The sequence below is a fragment of the Mercenaria mercenaria genome, chromosome 17, assembly GCF_021730395.1.
Source record: "Mercenaria mercenaria strain notata chromosome 17, MADL_Memer_1, whole genome shotgun sequence".
Lineage (NCBI taxonomy): Eukaryota > Metazoa > Mollusca > Bivalvia > Venerida > Veneridae > Mercenaria > Mercenaria mercenaria.
The window spans coordinates 32369971-32387487 of NC_069377.1; the positions used below are offsets into that span (position 1 = coordinate 32369971).

At 34.0% G+C, this 17517-nt stretch overlaps 1 protein-coding gene across 1 annotated transcript; it reads left to right on the top strand.

Annotated features, from left to right (window-relative positions):
* The first annotated feature begins 5005 nt into the window (after nt 1-5005).
* LOC123537336 (chitinase-3-like protein 2) lies at nt 5006-16714 on the top strand. Its single transcript, XM_053527752.1, has 4 exons — nt 5006-5139; nt 5930-6372; nt 15502-15626; nt 16297-16714. Exons 1-4 carry the CDS (start codon nt 5073-5075, stop codon nt 16712-16714), a joined length of 1053 nt encoding a protein of 350 aa, XP_053383727.1. The 5' UTR covers nt 5006-5072.
* The last annotated feature ends 803 nt before the right edge of the window (nt 16715-17517 follow it).

Sequence of the window (17517 nt, forward strand, 5' to 3'; positions counted from 1 at the left end):
GGGTCCCAACTTCAGCCCCAAGAGACATCGCTTTGGGCCATTAGCCTTTGTAAACTTTCTTGTATCTGAGTCTCGTACTTTTGGTGAAGAAGACATTTACTTGCTTCTTATGTAACTCTGTTTAAAATCCTTCATCTCTGTAGTGTCCTTAAACGTGTTTTTTTATAAGATGTATTAGCTCAAAACTTTAATATCGGATTATCTGCACTTAATCATGGACTATTTAATGCTTTAACCCGTACCTTGCTAAATTTCTATTATAATGAACTTGTCAATCTTTCAATTTGGACGATACCATTAACTGGTAAAAGGGGTGTTTACCAAAAAAGATACTGACTGAATAGCGAACAGTGCAGATCTCAATCAAACTGCACGGATGTGCAGTCTGGCCAAGATCTTCACTGGTCGCAAAGGCAGAATCAGTCGTGCCCAGCATGATAAGGGTTATCATGTGTAATATTTTCACTGGAGGTATTTTTTTTCTGTCCTGGTTGCCCAAATAAGTAAGAGTCATTTTAGTAGAAGTAATGATTTGATAAACTTACTTAGGTTAGGGATTCATATGAAAATAAGAAGTATTTTATTGTATTTGTTGAAGAATTATACTAACAATTACGTATATGGTCAAAATTTACTAGATATACAAATTACTAAAATTATTTTTACCTTCCTTAGCCCCTCTTGGTTGCGCAACAAAGACTGCTTGAAATTAAATGAAGTTTGACGCTACACAAGTATCAGCGTGGTCAAAAATGAACTGAGAATAATGTTTCGAACTAACTTGAAAAAAAGTTTAACCTTTAGCCTGCTGGTGGCAAGTGATTCTGCTTTTGCGACCAGTGCAGATCAAGTACAGTATACTTTTTGTAAGCACCCCTTTTAACAGTTACTGGAACTATCCAAATTGAAAGATAGACAAGTTTGTTATAGAAATTTAGCAGAGTAAGGGTAAAAGTATCATGGTCTGCACTGTTCGCTATTCGGTCAGTAAATTTTCAGTGAACATCCCTTCGAATAAAAATGGTATTGCGGAAATTAAATGATGGACCAGTCTATTTTAGAAATATAGCAGAGTAAAGGTAAAGAAGGATGCTACAAATAAAACGTAATGAAATCGGTGAGGCAATAATTTGAATCAAAATGTTGACCGACGATGAACAAAGCACGATATCAAAAGATCAGCTGTGTTCCGCTGAATAGAAATGGACGAAATTCTATTTTCAAAATATTGTCTGAAACAGATTCGGGGTATTTACAAACTGCCTGAAACGTAAGATATTCACTTAAAAATCTTCTTAGGCAAGACCTCTTTTAAATTACGAGAATATGGTTTCTAAAATATTTTTAGGACACTGTGCTATCAATAACGAATTATTATTTTAATGTTAATAACATAATAAATTGCCAACAAAATTAAAATATGTCATCATAGTATTGTTCATTTCACCATCTCAACCCATTTTAAAAAAAAGAAACAAATACACACATATACATATATGATAATAATAATAATAAACACTATAATTATATGAGCCGCGCCATTAGAAAACCAACATAGTGGCTTTGCGCAGTCTGGTCAGGATCCATGTTGTTCGCTTTCAAAGCCTACTGGAATTAAAGAAACTGTTAGCGAACAGCATGGATCCTGACCAGACTGCGCGGATGCGCAGGCTGGTCTGGATCCATGCTGGTCGCAAAGCCACTATGCTGGTTTTCTCATGGCGCGGCTCATATCTTTTTTTTCTATAAGGTTTAAGCCCTTGGAATTGAATTTTTTCATGAGCTATTTGAAACATCAAGAAAGATTCACAGAAATCCAGAAAACTATAATTGAATATAGACATTTAATTAATTATGTAATATGTTTTTTTTTTATCAAAATCATTTACAGATGCATAGATATATTACACAATAAAATCTGTAAAAAGTCCATTTAAAATTAAAAGAAAACCAGAAACAGATATATATTTATATCGAAATATTCATTATCAGATAACAAGCCCCCCCCCCCCCCCCCCCCCCCCACGTGACATAACAAAAAAGGTGTTTATAAACAAGTATAAGAATTGTTATACCAATAATCATAAATCATCTGTGTAAATATTAGCACATTCGATTCTGCCGCAACAGCTGTAATTTTCTTCCTCAGAAGAGCCAATTAGCAAATGATGCAAATATTTGTATTTTGGAAACAAATATTGTCCTAACGAATTATAAACGCATGTATAACAGAACAGCATAAGAAACATATTTAAAGTGATTGAGATATGGGCCAGGCGACAAATATCAAAGCAGGCTTTTAAAACTGCCCATCATAGAGTCCACCTGCATTCCCGTCAGAAACAAACAGAAATGGAAAGCATAGCGGCAAACGGCAATAGTACTACATGTCAACACCAGCCATCCGATGCTTCAAACAAAAAAAATTGGGTAAAATCTTCTTGTAATAAAAACTTAAATAATTTTACTAAATACAATAAGAAAATTGTCATGATCCAGAATCTTACAGAAATTGCCAATTAAATCCCGTTGAAGTCATTTTATGATATATCTTGTCTTAGAAGATATTTTAAAAACTGTTTAATTTCATATCAAAATCTTATTTCGTATACAGTAGTAAAATGTAGGAACATTGTTTACGTAGTTGAATTACGTTTCATTAATACACGCTTGGAAAACAGGATAAATTGACAAACAAAACAAATTTCTCATATATATTTATATATACACTTTGCATTGGGCACGTCCTCACTAGGTTACATCACTAAAACTAAAATATATATCCCCCATAACGTTGATTTTTATATGGATAATATCATTTTTATTTCTGCATGAACTAGATATCCCGTGGATGAATAGCATCTATCATTGTGAAAAACGAGTGATATGTTTGCTAAATCCAACTCACTTTTCGATGTAATAAAAAGCTCTAATGCTGCTACTAGATGGGTGCCCTTTTCCCATTCCTGCTATGTATTATTTTGTCATATTTTTAAACTCAAATTACAATGTACGGTTAAGTATTTATTGATATCTCAAAATTTACCATGTACAGACTCAAATCAAGTCTGCTGTTGTTTTGTTTAGTTGCGTTATATTCTTCCGAAGAATCTTCTTGTATATATGAGCCACGCCATGAAAAAACCAACATAGTGGCTTTGCGACCAGCATGGATCAAGACCAGCCTGCGCATCCGCACAGTCTGGTCAGGATCCATGCTGTTCGCTAACGGATGCGCAGGTTGGTCTGGATCAATGCGTGTCGCAAAGCCACTAAGTTGGTTTTATCATGGCACGGCTCATATATATTTTCTGATCCTTTGGAATCATTGTGTCTATTCAACATTTCTCAATGACTGAGTTCCGCCTTTAGAAGTCTTTTGCACATTTAAGTACCTTTCATGAGCATCAAATAAAGTCTGCTATTATTTTGCTTGATTGTGCTGCATGCATTCAGAGAGTTTTCTTACAGGTTTTATTAACTACTTCAATAGTAGTCTTTAAGTTCCTAATAGCGGCCGTTAAAAAGTCTCCCCGCACTTGGGCTAAGTGTTGTTACATTTTCTGGCCCTCTGTGAACATGTGGTCAATACTTCTGAATGACATAGTTCCGCTTAAGCCGGTGTTACGAGGCTTGAGGGTGTTGTGCTTTTTATTCAATGAACATTCTCAGTCAGACTGAGTCTGCTATTGTTTGACTTTGTTGAGTTCTGCGCTTCCAAAGGATCTTTTTATCGCTTTTCTTATTAGTTTTATCATTAATTATAATATAATTTAAAGTAGCACTAAATGTAAAATGGTTTTAAGGTATCAAAGATGTAATAAAGATAGCGCAGACGGAATAGAATGTAAGATATCTATAAATGGGCCGCGCCATGAGAAAACCAACATAGTGCGTTTGCGACCAGCATGAACCTAGACCAGCCTGCGCATCCGCGCAGTCTGTTCAGGATCTATGCTGTTCGTTTTCAAAGCCTATTGCAATTAGAGAACCCATTAGCGAACAACATGGATCCTGACCAGACTGTGTGGATGCGCAGGCTGGTCTGGATCCATGTCGGTCGCAAACGCACTATGTTGGTTTTCTGATGGCGCGGCTCAAATATCATATAGTTTAACCTAGCTAAGTTGTTTGCTTTACTTCGTTATGCAGCTACTCGCCAACAGGTTGGGTGAAATTTCTCAACAAGTGCATTTCAAAATTAAAGGTACTCGACCAGAGTTAGGTGAAAGCATTCAGTATGTTTATTTCAAACTGAAAGCTACTCGCCCACAGTTCGGATAAGATTTTTCAGCAAGGTATGTATATATGACCGTGAAAAACGATAAAGTTGGTGAAAATAAGAGCTAGATATTGGTATAAAATGAAGAATAATGTTACATTTCTGCATTAATTAAAAAGCGTTGCAACGGTTGACTACTTTCTGCACAATATTTTTAATTATTTAAACGGATGTTTTGCAATAATCATATGATAATAAGTTTGTACCACCAGCAATTTTCAGAGTATTCATTTTTCATGGATTTGTAAAAGAAAAAAAAAACGTCTAAACTATGTGGGCAAGTCCCTTTAAGTTGATATTACTTTTAACAATATTTATCACAGCACTCCAGGAAATTAATTAATTACTTATAGAGGAGGGAAAACCAAGGATATGTGCGGCCATTGAGTGCGATTTTAAAATGAATCAGTTCGTCTCACCTAACAACGTGATTATTCACGTGTCGTAGGTTAGATAATGTCGTCTGCTACTAAAAGTTTTTTTCCTTATTTACATTTCACCTTCTATTATAGTAAGACGGAATGCCAATACCAAACCGCCGTTGTCTGATAAAGACGAAAACAGTATTATCTTAAGATAAGCAGCGTTTAAATGTTAAAATACCAGGTACGTCAAATAGTTTCTTAAACAAGGATACAACCACCAAAAACTTGTCATCTATATATTTAGAATGTTTTGTACATATATACTCCCATTTGTAACGCCTTCATTATACCATATAACATTTGCATCCCTTAGGAAATATACGTTTGATACTTTTGTTACTTAAATAAATAAAAAAAAAAATACTATGAAGGGAGTTTTATTGTTCATTATTGTTTCTGGATTTGCATTTTACTGTACACAGGCTTGTCAAGGTTTTTACAATTTATATTTTTCTCTCATTTAAATCCTATAATTTGATAATTATCATATACATATCTAGAATTTACAGATTTTTTTTTCAATTAATTATTCATTTTCTATCGACTGCATATACATATATATGAAGAGGACAGAAACTGTATGATTAAAAGACTAGCTATGTAAATTCTATAATTAATTTCTGTACATTATGTTTACCAGGACTAAGAAATATTATCAATTGATATTTTGCATGGTTTGTAAAGTTGGAACACATGCATTGAAAATATATTCTTGGACCCTGTAATTCACCAAGTTTGAGTATATATATATATAAAGAGATCATGTTCCCTTTAAACAGTTTATGGTACTGTCTAAATTGAAAGATGGACAATTTCATTATAGAAATTTAGCAATTTAGCAGGGTAAGGGCTAATATCTGAGAGATTTTTTTTGGACGGATTTAAACAGACTGGACAAAAGCACCAAATTTTCAGTAAAGCTAGAGAATAGTATAACTTACTTGGAAAAATTAAAAAGGGTACACAAGGTCACAGGTAACACTACTGCTACTTTGAGCAAATTTCGAAATGGCCACCAAAACATTCAGTTGTAAAGCTTTTTACCTGGAAAATTGTTTACTTTAATTTTAATAAATGATTTAAATCAGAAAAAAAAGCAATAAAAAAAAAAACATCGCAAGACCATAATGTTATAAAAGCGTCAATGATACAGCGACGTCAGCGTGTTCTTTATTTTAAAAAAATGATAATGTTTATGCATGAATCTTTTTCCCTTATTCAGCGTCTGAATTGAAGAACTTCTGCTATTTCACAAACTGGTCGAACAAATTAGCGAACTTTGACGCCAGATTTAACATCCGGGACATTAATGCAACGTTGTGTACACATCTTATTTACGCTTTTGAGAACATTGATGGAACCAGTATGAAACTTATACCATCTCAAAATGACGATGACAATGGTCAACTCGTAAATAAGAAAGGAAGATATTTCGATTTTAATAAGTTAAAAAAAGAACATCCGAACTTAGTGACGCTATTGTCTATAGGCGGTGCTTCGGCTAGAAATGGCGGATTTATACAAGTCGTTCATTCGCCACAAACGATGAAGTTGTTCTCCAGGAATGTCGCGATATATCTGAGGGATCGCGATTTCGACGGTATCAATATTGATTGGGAATGGCCAGACGATATATATCGCAACAAATACTCAACATTGCTGAAGGTATTGTATGTGTATAATAATTAAAGAAATATTACTTTTTATTTATTTTAACTGTAATATAAATAATAATAGCAACTATATAACACATTCCAGTGTTTATTTTTAGACATGAAAAACAGCAGAAGTTCAAATCAAAGGCAGCCAGCGCGTATTGAGCAACCGATACAACTGAAGAATCAACATTTCATTGTGCATAGACCGGTCATGATTTGAACAATGTTGGTAGAGGTCCACTAGACAATGCTACATGACAATATCTAAGCTCTTTGCATTATCGTTCAAAACAAGAAGATTTTTAAAGGTTTTCTCTATACAACTCTATGTAAAACTAAGTTTGCCCCAGGGTGGGGCCAATTTCAACCCTAACCCTAAACCCTAACCCTAGAGCGGAGTGATTCTGAATATTTCGAATAGGTATATAAAATTCATAATTATTCTAGAATCCGTTGCTACTTGTTTTTGTTTTTAAAACAGTAGTCCTCTGTTGCTCACACACTCAAACATTACCAATATTATATAAATTGAATATAGGACTATTCTTTTACACGTCCAGAATATTTGTGTGATGTCACATAGAAATAGAAGGAAAACTCAAACGACGCGATGTTGAGATTTGGTAGTTGACAATCAGTCATTATTTCTTTTAAATTTATCAGCTTCAAAGAAAGTGCAAATAGTCAATGTATGCACTTAAACATGCCCTTTCACAACTGTATTACATATTTAAACATTTGCTCTTACTTCATAACCTTTAAAATTCCAATATTTTAGATGATGCAGTGTCTCTGTGAATTTCAGTTATATCCCGCCAAAATGCATTAAAGAAGACTGACAAAACTCATGTTTCCCTCCAAAAAAGTTAAAGCTGTAATTTTCAGGCATGACCATTTTACAACTGTTTTTTGAGACCTGCATGTTTAACACCTGTAGATTTCAATTGTAACTCTGGTCATAATTTCCACTTACAGGTCTTATACAGCTGTAATTTCAAAACACAGCTCTTTTACAGATGTTTTACAGCTGTAAAACAGGTCCTATTTTCGTTCAGGTAGTAAAGGCGGTAACCTATAATTTGCTTTTTGCTAGTTTCGTATTATATATTATGTGTATTGTCTTGTATACTTAACGGTGTTATTTTCCTTACCACGGCCCCCACTTTGACACCTACTTTCCTTTTTACTATGAGTGGGGTTAGGTACCAGTATCATTCAATGTCAGTTTAATTTGACATAATTAGTTATAACTTCAACGGTATTGATAATGTCAGTATAATGTAACATGACTACTTGTTATAGCGGGAACGATTGTCACTAATGTCAGTGTAATTTGACATAAGTGGAAATAGCTATAACGATATTATTCAATGTCAGTTTAATTTGTCATAACCAGTTATTGCTGCAACGATATTGATAGTGTCAGTATAATGTAACATGACTACTAATTATAGCGGTAACAATTGTCACAAATGTCAGTGTAATTTGACATATATAGAAATACATGTAGCTGTAACGATATTATTTAATGTCAGTGTAATTTGACGTAACCAGTTACTAGCAGCTGCAACGGTATTGATAATGTCAGTATAATGTAATATGACTAAGTCATAGCGGTAACGATTGTCACTAATGTCAGTGTAATTTGACATAAATAGAAATACCTGTAACGATATTATTTAATGTCAGTGTAATTTGACATAAATAGAAATACCTGTAACGATATTATTTAATGTCAGTGTAATTTGACATAACCAGTTATAGCTGCAACGATATTGATAATGTCAGTATAATGTAACATGACTACTGGTTATAGCGATAACGATTGTCACTAATGTCAGTGTGAATCGACATAAATAGAAATAGCTGTAATATGACATAGCTGCAACGATATTAATAAAGCCAGTATAATCATAACTAATTACAATTTTAACGACGGTCATTTATGTCGGTTTAATTTGACGTAATTATTTTCGGTTGAAATATCATTCGAGATATCTTGAAAATTACCAATGAATGTGCATGGCCAATATCCGTATACAATTTTCCAGAATTGTGACTGAAGTTTGTAATTGTGTTTGTAATCAACTGTATGTACATGCATATTTTGAATTAAAGTACTTAAGACATTCACCAGTTCATACATCCTTATATACTGGAGATTGCTGAAAGAAAGTTAATAGTTTCATTGCAAAATGTAAAACCATTTACTAAACTTCATCTTATCTCCCCTTCCATCGGCCGAAAAGCGAAGAGGGATATGGAACTAGTTTATGTCCATGCGTCTGAGTATTCATCCAAAGCATAACTCCAAAATTGTTTAAAAAATAAGAGGCCATTTAGGGGAGTAGAGTACAAGAACCACACTTATACATGGAATATTCTACCTTTACATATTTCCACAAAACTCTTTTGTCCGAATCATTAGAGGGAATTGGTTAAACGTGCAATAATTATAATTCTATAATTATTGCTTTTTTATTATATCCTTTTCTTAAATTTGGAATTTGTTCGGAGTATCTCTCTGTAAGCACTGGTGAGAATTCATTCAAGCTGCATACAAAAACGGAGAACATTGGAGGGAAGTGGAATGTTCAAAAACTATTACTCCGCTTTGCTTACTTTTTGAATTATTTACCTTTAAGAAATTTATTTGTCCATGACAAAACTTTTTAAGTATTGAAAAGAATTTCTCCAAAATGCACACAAAGATGGAAGACACCAACAGAAAGTGCAAAAAGAAACAAGTACTATAACTCTGCCTTGCCAATGCGCATTATTTAACGGCTTGGTAAACATAAAAAAATTCGCCAAAAAAGAAGACTCGGTGGCGAGACGTCCACTATATTTGACGTCATTTCAATCATTTGCTGTTCAAGAATATATATATACTTTACACTAGCTGCATGTCACAATGTCACACGTGTCCAAAAAAAAAAAAAACCAAAAAAAAAAAAAAAAAAAAAAAAAAAAAACAAAAAAAAAAAAACAACAACAAAAAAAAACGAAGTTGTTACGTGCCGAAATATCTAAAGAAAGTATGTATTTGTTTACAAAACTGCGACGACAGTCTGAAAGATCATACAGTTGTCTGCACATTGATGTGCATAAGTCTTACGTTGAATATAAATTGAATTTAACACATGAAAAATGCAAAGTCTAGCCGAAATGTCACAATCGTGAAATTAATGTAACGTCGATTTTACGTTTGAAATAAAAAGCGTCATACGTATTACAATTGTATCCAAACATTGCAATATAACTCACTGTCTGATAATTACTAACTAATTTCATTTCAATTAAACTTAAAATTAAATTAAAATGACTTATTTACAGATACTTTCTTACATGATTAATGAAAACTGTAGCCCAAACACCCCAAATATGTTATCTTTGTAACGTTAAAACGGTTAAAAACGACGATAACGTCGGTTACGCTAATAAGCGCCGACAATGAGCGTAAGATCAATCTTGATCGGAGCAGCAGAGCTCTAGCATTTTAAAGGGATTCTGTCATAACTTCACCCTATGACTGAGAGCCGTGCAGTGTGCCAGAACTTGCCTACTTTTAAAATTATATCCCTTTGTGGCCACAAACAGGTAAATAGTTTTCCCTATATATTCTATATAAAACTGACATTTTTTAAAGAGCTACCAAACATAGCTAGACCCATTTCAGAGAACAAATCCTTACCTCATTTTAAAGAGTTATGATAAAACTGATATAAAATGAAGAGGAAAGTAGGGGTCATGTATCTTCTAAGAGAGATGTCTCTGGTCACATTTGCTTAATGTAAAATCACATCAAAATCACACTGCTGTGACCTAGAAGTACTACTCATACTACAATTGAGCTTCACTTTACTAAATACAACCTGATCTCCCAATTTTCCTACCAAAATGTCAAAAAAACATCCACAATGAAATTTAAACAGAAACTAGCTTTAATTTAGACCTATGTTGCCATGCCAAGTGAAGAATTAGTGTTCAAATACCTGGCATAATCATAATATGTAAATCCTTAGCCGTAAATTTACACATGATAAGCACGTGCTACCCGTATTCACAGTTAGAAAGTGATTTTCTGTCTAGACATAGACTTAGCACAACCTTGCATTGGCCAAATTACAAGGGCTGATCTTGAAACTTATTATACTTTTTAATCGATATAGATTTTTTAAGATTTTATTTTATAAACACCAGTAGGTCATCGACCCATGTGGCAAACACATACATATACATATATGGCGACAGTAATGGGTAGTTGATATTATATATGTATATTTATATATTGATACATAATGATTGTTTAACAATGAAAACAGACAGAGACTAGCATCATTATGTAACACCTTTTAATCTTTTAATCACATGTTTGACGTCGCGGAAGTGTAAGAGAGCCATTATTTAAAAATGATAAAACACTAGTGTAATAAAGCCTTGACGTCGACGTCCTTTATAGTAAAGGAGACGTTAGTCAAATTAACTTGATTATATAGTAAAAGAAAGTAGAATTTTTGATGTTTCGATAGCAAAAGCTAACATGTGATTAAAAGAATATTACATCCGTGACCTTCCACATTGACTCCATCAAACTTCCTGAATAAAATTAACAAAATGCTCGGCAGAGCCTCGCGTTTTATTATCTTATTCAACCCGTTTAACAAACGCAATATGAAAAGACACCCATGCAATATCCTCTATATAACAATATGAACTTTTATTGTTATTAACCTCTATCATCCCACAAATCGGACAGTACTTTATTTATGTTAAATTGCTACAGTAACAGCATGATAATGCAACAATGGTGATATAACAATATTAAATATATAATGTAAATAAACAAACACAATATACAGCCTGTTTAACATGTAAATCTAATATACACATGTAGCAAGTACTATGCGTTTAACATTTACAGGTATAATGAGATAATCTGGACTTTACGCTTTATTCTACCAATTCATAGCATACTTGTTCTACCAATACATAAAAAAAATAATAGTTCTTTTCGCTGATCAATATAAAGTTGAACATTATGACTATATTATACATTTTAGCTCGATGAGTTGACAGTAAATGTTATGACTGCTCCTTTTTTAAACAACGGTTTGAAATGAGAATATTCAGCCCAACTAGTCCGCGCTGAACTTATACTTTAGTATTTAGGTATAAAGCTGATGTCCGTTGAAATAACCTGTCGATAAAACTATTAACTGAACAGTAGTTATTCATCCCTATTTTAAATTCATAATTTCACCTACATTAATATATTTTCGAAACATATCCTCTATTAGTATACATTTCACGATATTACAATAAAATACTTTATTCACAACGCGAAGTTACTTAAACATGCGGAAACAATATAGTATAATATAATTTATACAAAACAGTAATATCACTGTGCATTAATTGAATGCGCTTGAAATACTGGTAGTTCCAATACACTTTACTTAATAACAAACTATTCTCAACACAGTGTGAAATGAAATTTTCCATAAGTCCTTACACTTACACTATTCATTGTACACATATACTTGCACCCATTCCAACTTCTTATCTTTATCACATGAAACAATGTTTCTCGGTTTCATATTACTTTTTTTCTCTTCTCTATGCTTATTCTCAAGGATGAACACGCACACTTACAATTTGTTTTGCTGGATCTTGATCGCTTCATATAACTTACATCTACATTGTTCTCTCATGCTGGTTACTTTTGAATTTCTGTGCTTATTGTCAGCAATAACGTAAGAATAAATAGTCGTTCCTCATCAACCAGCATTAGAGCTTTTCGTACTCACTTCATGTTTAGATTTCTTCTTTTACAAATTGTACTGTTCACATCCACCTACATCAACTATATCCCTGTTTGCGTCAGACTGTGTATTAACGATCATGACTTGACTTTCAAAAACTTATCTTTACCAGTACACCGTCGTTTACATCCACCTGGCAAGAACCATCATTTAAACGTTATCTTTTCTCTCCATCTCTTCTATTCCGTCATATTTCTTTTTGTTTCTGTTCAATTTTGGAACATTTCTACAATCATCCTTCTTTCAGGTGATGTTCACAAAAATCCAGGACCTGTATCCTGTAACTTTAATACGTCATTTACATCGTCTATCTCTTCTGGAAGTGAATATATTGACCTTTCTAGGAACCTTTCTTTTGTTCACTATAACGTCCAGAGCTTAGTTCCAAAACTCGACACACTTTATGCAGAACTGATGGATTTTGACATTCTGTCCTTCTCAGAGACTTGGCTAGGCCCACGTTCTCCTACTTCTGATCTCATTCTGAACTCATTTGCTCATCCCGAAAGAAAGGATCGCGCAGATAATTACGGGGGAGTAATACTCTATGTTAAAGAATATATTCACTACAAAAGACGACAAGATCTTGAAATTAATGGTGTTGAATGCACCTGGATTGAAATCGTATTTTCCAACAAGCACATTCTATTTAGAGATTTTTACAGACCTCCTAATACAGATCCTGTTCACCATGCTTTGATTGTTGATTCGATGCATCTAGCCATTGATACAGGAATTGAAAATATTTTAATCATGGGCGACTTTAACTTAAACATAGCGAATACTGTATCCTCCAGAAAAGTCCATGATATATGTTCTCAGTTGTCTTTGTTTCAGGCTATAGATTCGCCTACTCATTATTCAGAGTCATCAGCCTCCACAATTGATCTCATTTTCGCCTCAAGCAAGTATCTTATCCACTCTAGTGGTGTTGGGGATCCTTTCATTCCACAAGACGTCCGGTATCACTGCCCTATCTATTGTCTACTTAACTTGAAAAAGCCAAAGCGGCTATGCTTTTATCGTCAAGTTTGGATTTTTGAACAGGGGAATTACGATCTTCTTAGACGATTGGCCTTTGAGAGTGACTGGGATTCTCTACAAAACAATGACATTAATATATATGCCAATAACATATCTAGTAAAATTATAAATATTTAAAAAAAAAATGTATTCCAAATAGAAAAGTTTTAATACGGGAAAATGAGCCGCCTTGGTTTAAGAATGACCTGCGATTACTTATCAGAAAACATAAACGACTCTATCGTAAAGCAAAACACACCGGCTCGACATATCACTGGGACCGTTTTCGAAACCTGAGAAATCGAATCACATCAAAAATCCGTGAGGCAAAGAAACAACACGTTGATAATTTAGCCCTGAAATTAAAACAAGAAAATCGAAACTCGAGGTGTTGGTGGACTTGTCTAAAATCTTTTATCAAGCCTCATTCTTCTTTCTCAATACCCTCACTTTCTTCTGGCGATAACATCATATCCGATGAAACTCAAAGGGCAAATCTCTTGAACGACTTTTTCATTGCCCAGACACGAATTTATGAAAACCAAGCTCCTTCTCTTCCCGACTTGCTTCATGACTCCGACCAAACTCTGGACGACATCGTTATTACTCATGCAGATGTGGAGTTGGTATTAAAATCACTTCCATTAGGGAAGGCAGCTGGTCCTGACGAAATCAACAATCGAATACATCGTGAGCTTTCTTACGAACTTAGTAGTCCTCTCTGTTCTCTCTTCAACTATTCTATTCAGTCATCTCAAGTTCCTGACATATGGAAGGAAGCAAATGTCTGTCCTCTCTTTAAATCTGGTGATCCTTCATTAGTCAACAAGTATCGTCCTATATCTCTTATCAGTACTGTCAATAAAGTATTTGAAAGAATAGTATTCAAGCGAACTTTCAATTTTCTTCGGGAAAATAATATCCTTACTCCTCTTCAGTCTGGTTTTGTTCCAGGTGACTCCACTGTCAATCAGCTTACATACATTTATAACTTATTTGCACATGCCATTGACTCTGGTAAAGAGGTCAGAGCTGTGTTTTGTGACATAAGTAAAGCCTTCGATCGTGTCTGGCACAAGGGACTTATTTTCAGATTGAATTCTATCGGTATTTCCGGACGTATCTCTTCATGGTTTTCTTCTTACCTTACCAACAGAAAACAAAGAGTCGTTCTTCCCGGTTGCAAATCGTCTGATAAGGTCATCACTGCTGGTGTACCACAATGTTCAATTCTTGGGCCCCTCCTCTTTCTTATTTACATTACGACATAGTCATAGACATCCAAGCAAATATTAGACTTTTCGCTGATGATACAAATATTTTTATTATAGTGGAAGACCCTGCTACTGCTTCGAGTATCTTAAACTCTGACTTACAAAAAATTACTTCTTGGGCAGAAAGATGGTTGGTGAAATTTAACCCTTCCAAAACAGAATCTTTACTAATATCACGTAAAACACAAAGAAATATTAATCATTGCCCAATTCAAATGCAAGGCATACAAATTAATGAAGTCCGTAATCACAAACACTTGGGTATCAATCTCTCACAGGATCTGCGCTGTCCGCACACATCGAATACATAAAAAGTAAAGCTTGGAAAAGGATTAATATTATGAAAAAAATAAAATTTCAGCTTGATAGAAGGTCACTTGAAGTTATCTATATATCATTCATAAGACCAATTCTGGAATATGGTGATGTATTATTTGACAACTGTAATCAGTATGAAAAACGAGAGCTAGAACAGATCCAACATGAAGCGGCCAGAATTATTACCGGATCAACAAAACTTGTATCTATTGACAAACTCATGCGGGAGGTTGGGTGGGAATCTTTGGAGAACAGACGATACAAACATAAACTTATTCTTTTTTTATAAAATGAAAAACCATCTTACCCCGCAATATCTTTCAGATCTTGTCCCGTCATTAGTTCAATTCCTCAATTAATGGCAGCAATTACGCGACTAGACCAGATGGCTCCCACGCTGGTTCCTTTGCTTTAGTTAGGCCTATGTTAAATGTAATTGCCCGGGGGAAAACTCTTAATGCCGAAAATGCAATCTGTGCTACAACTCATATATACAATGTATTACGTTATTAGTAACATTTTGATGAACACTAGTAGTTAAGACAGATCAAAATACTAATATATGCCGAAAACATATGTGCAAAGTCAATATCACATAATATAAAGTGCAAGACAACTATTTGGGGACTTCAAATTTTCTTTTCTGTACTTGCCAAGATTATAGAGGCAGTGTTACTGTGTGTTTCATGTTTGTAGATAATGAGGGAGGAGTTCGACAAAGAGTCTGACAGAACCAGGAAACCACGCCTATTGATTTCAATAGCGGTAGCCGTCGGGGAACAAACAATTACTGACTCGTACAACATTTCAGAAATTTCATTGTAAGTGCAAGCAAAACCTTCGAAATCATTTACGATTAAATGAATCATTGATACATTATTTTGTCTGTTTGGTGATTTGGTATGATTAGCTATGTTTTTTTTTCCAACATCATTGGACTTCTTATGTGTAATAATTACTCTACATTATCTCTATATGAGCTGCGCCATGAGAAAACTAACATAGTGGCTTTGCGACCAGCATGGATCCTGACCTGATGCGCAGGCTGGTCTGGATCCATGCTGGTCGCAAAGCCACTATGTTGGTTTTCCCATGGCACGGCTCATATGGTCTTGCAGTTTACAAAATATAAAATAATTTGAATATTTGAACATTTACAAAGTATTCTGTAGAGTTTTATTCATTTCTGTTAACCTAGAACAGATCCAACATGAAGCGGCCAGAATTATTACCGGATCAACAAAACTTGTATCTATTGACAAACTCATGCGGGAGGTTGGGTGGGAATCTTTGGAGAACAGACGATACAAACATAAACTTATTCTTTTTTTATAAAATGAAAAACCATCTTACCCCGCAATATCTTTCAGATCTTGTCCCGTCATTAGTTGGTAGTGATCATCGTTATCCATTAAGAAATGCTAATGACACGCAATACATTCTTACACATACTGACTTTTATTACAAATCATTTTTACCTTCTGTTATCAGAGATTTTAATGCTCTTCCACTTCAGACACAAAATGCTACAACAGTTGCTTCATTTAAGCGGATGTTAAATAAAGATCTACCAAATGTTCCCGGTTACTTCTATTCTGGTGACCGCAAACTGCAAGTCCTTCATACAAGATTGCGTACCCACTGCAGCTCTCTATCATCTGATTTATTTGAGAAAAATATCATTGACTCTCCTTTGTGCACATGCGGTGAAATAGAAAACTCTTACCACTACTTCCTTGTCTGTCCAAAATACACAAATCTACGCACTGATCTACTAACCACTATTTCCCAGTTCTGTAACCCTTCCATCAATGTCATCGTTAAGGGTAATAGTTCATTATCTCTCGACACCAATATATCAATCTTTATTGCTGTCCAAAAATACATAAGAGAAACGAAACGATTCTAGAGATAAAATGATGTACTGTTTCATAGATAGCAAATTCATACCCGCTACATTTCCCTGATATTATCTATACATGTTGAAATCCAATAGAGTAAACAAGATTCGGCTATTATTTATTTTTATTTTTTTCACACTGTACCTTATCCGTTCATCCTTTCATCTTTTTACGTTTTTTTTTGTTTATACTCTATATTTCATAACAATGTATTATTATTTCACTTTGCACTTTCAATTTCAATTAGTATCCAATACCCCTCTTAATGACATTTGTTAATGTTCATTCACAACCTTTTTCAAAATGGTTCTATTATATGCATTGCTTCAATACTCTTACATCTTAATGAATCTTACGTAACAATATTATTTATTTTAGATATGCAAATCAATACTGTTTTGTTGAAATATGTCATTGTTTTTTTTCTTTCATATAATACTGTATTCATGTACAATCAGTTATGCCATGAAAAAATATAATTATTAAGTAATTGTACCAATAAGGAGAGGACAACCGTAAGCTGATATAGCTTTCTGTCCAATTCCTCAATTAATGGCAGCAATTACGCGACTAGACCAGATGGCTCCCACGCTGGTTCCTTTGCTTTAGTTAGGCCTATGTTAAATGTAATTGCCCGGGGGAAAACTCTTAATGCCGAAAATGCAATCTGTGCTACAACTCATATATACAATGTATTACGTTATTAGTAACATTTTGATGAACACTAGTAGTTAAGACAGATCAAAATACTAATATATGCCGAAAACATATGTGCAAAGTCAATATCACATAATATAAAGTGCAAGACAAC

Bases quoted from the DNA above. Each gene is read 5' to 3' on its own strand.
- LOC123537336 (XM_053527752.1), top strand. From the start codon at position 5,073: ATGAAGGGAGTTTTATTGTTCATTATTGTTTCTGGATTTGCATTTTAC. The intron at 6,373-15,501 runs GTATTGTATGTG...TCATGTTTGTAG, and splicing joins AATACTCAACATTGCTGAAG to ATAATGAGGGAGGAGTTCGA. The intron at 15,627-16,296 runs GTAAGTGCAAGC...TTCTGTTATCAG, and splicing joins AACATTTCAGAAATTTCATT to AGATTTTAATGCTCTTCCAC.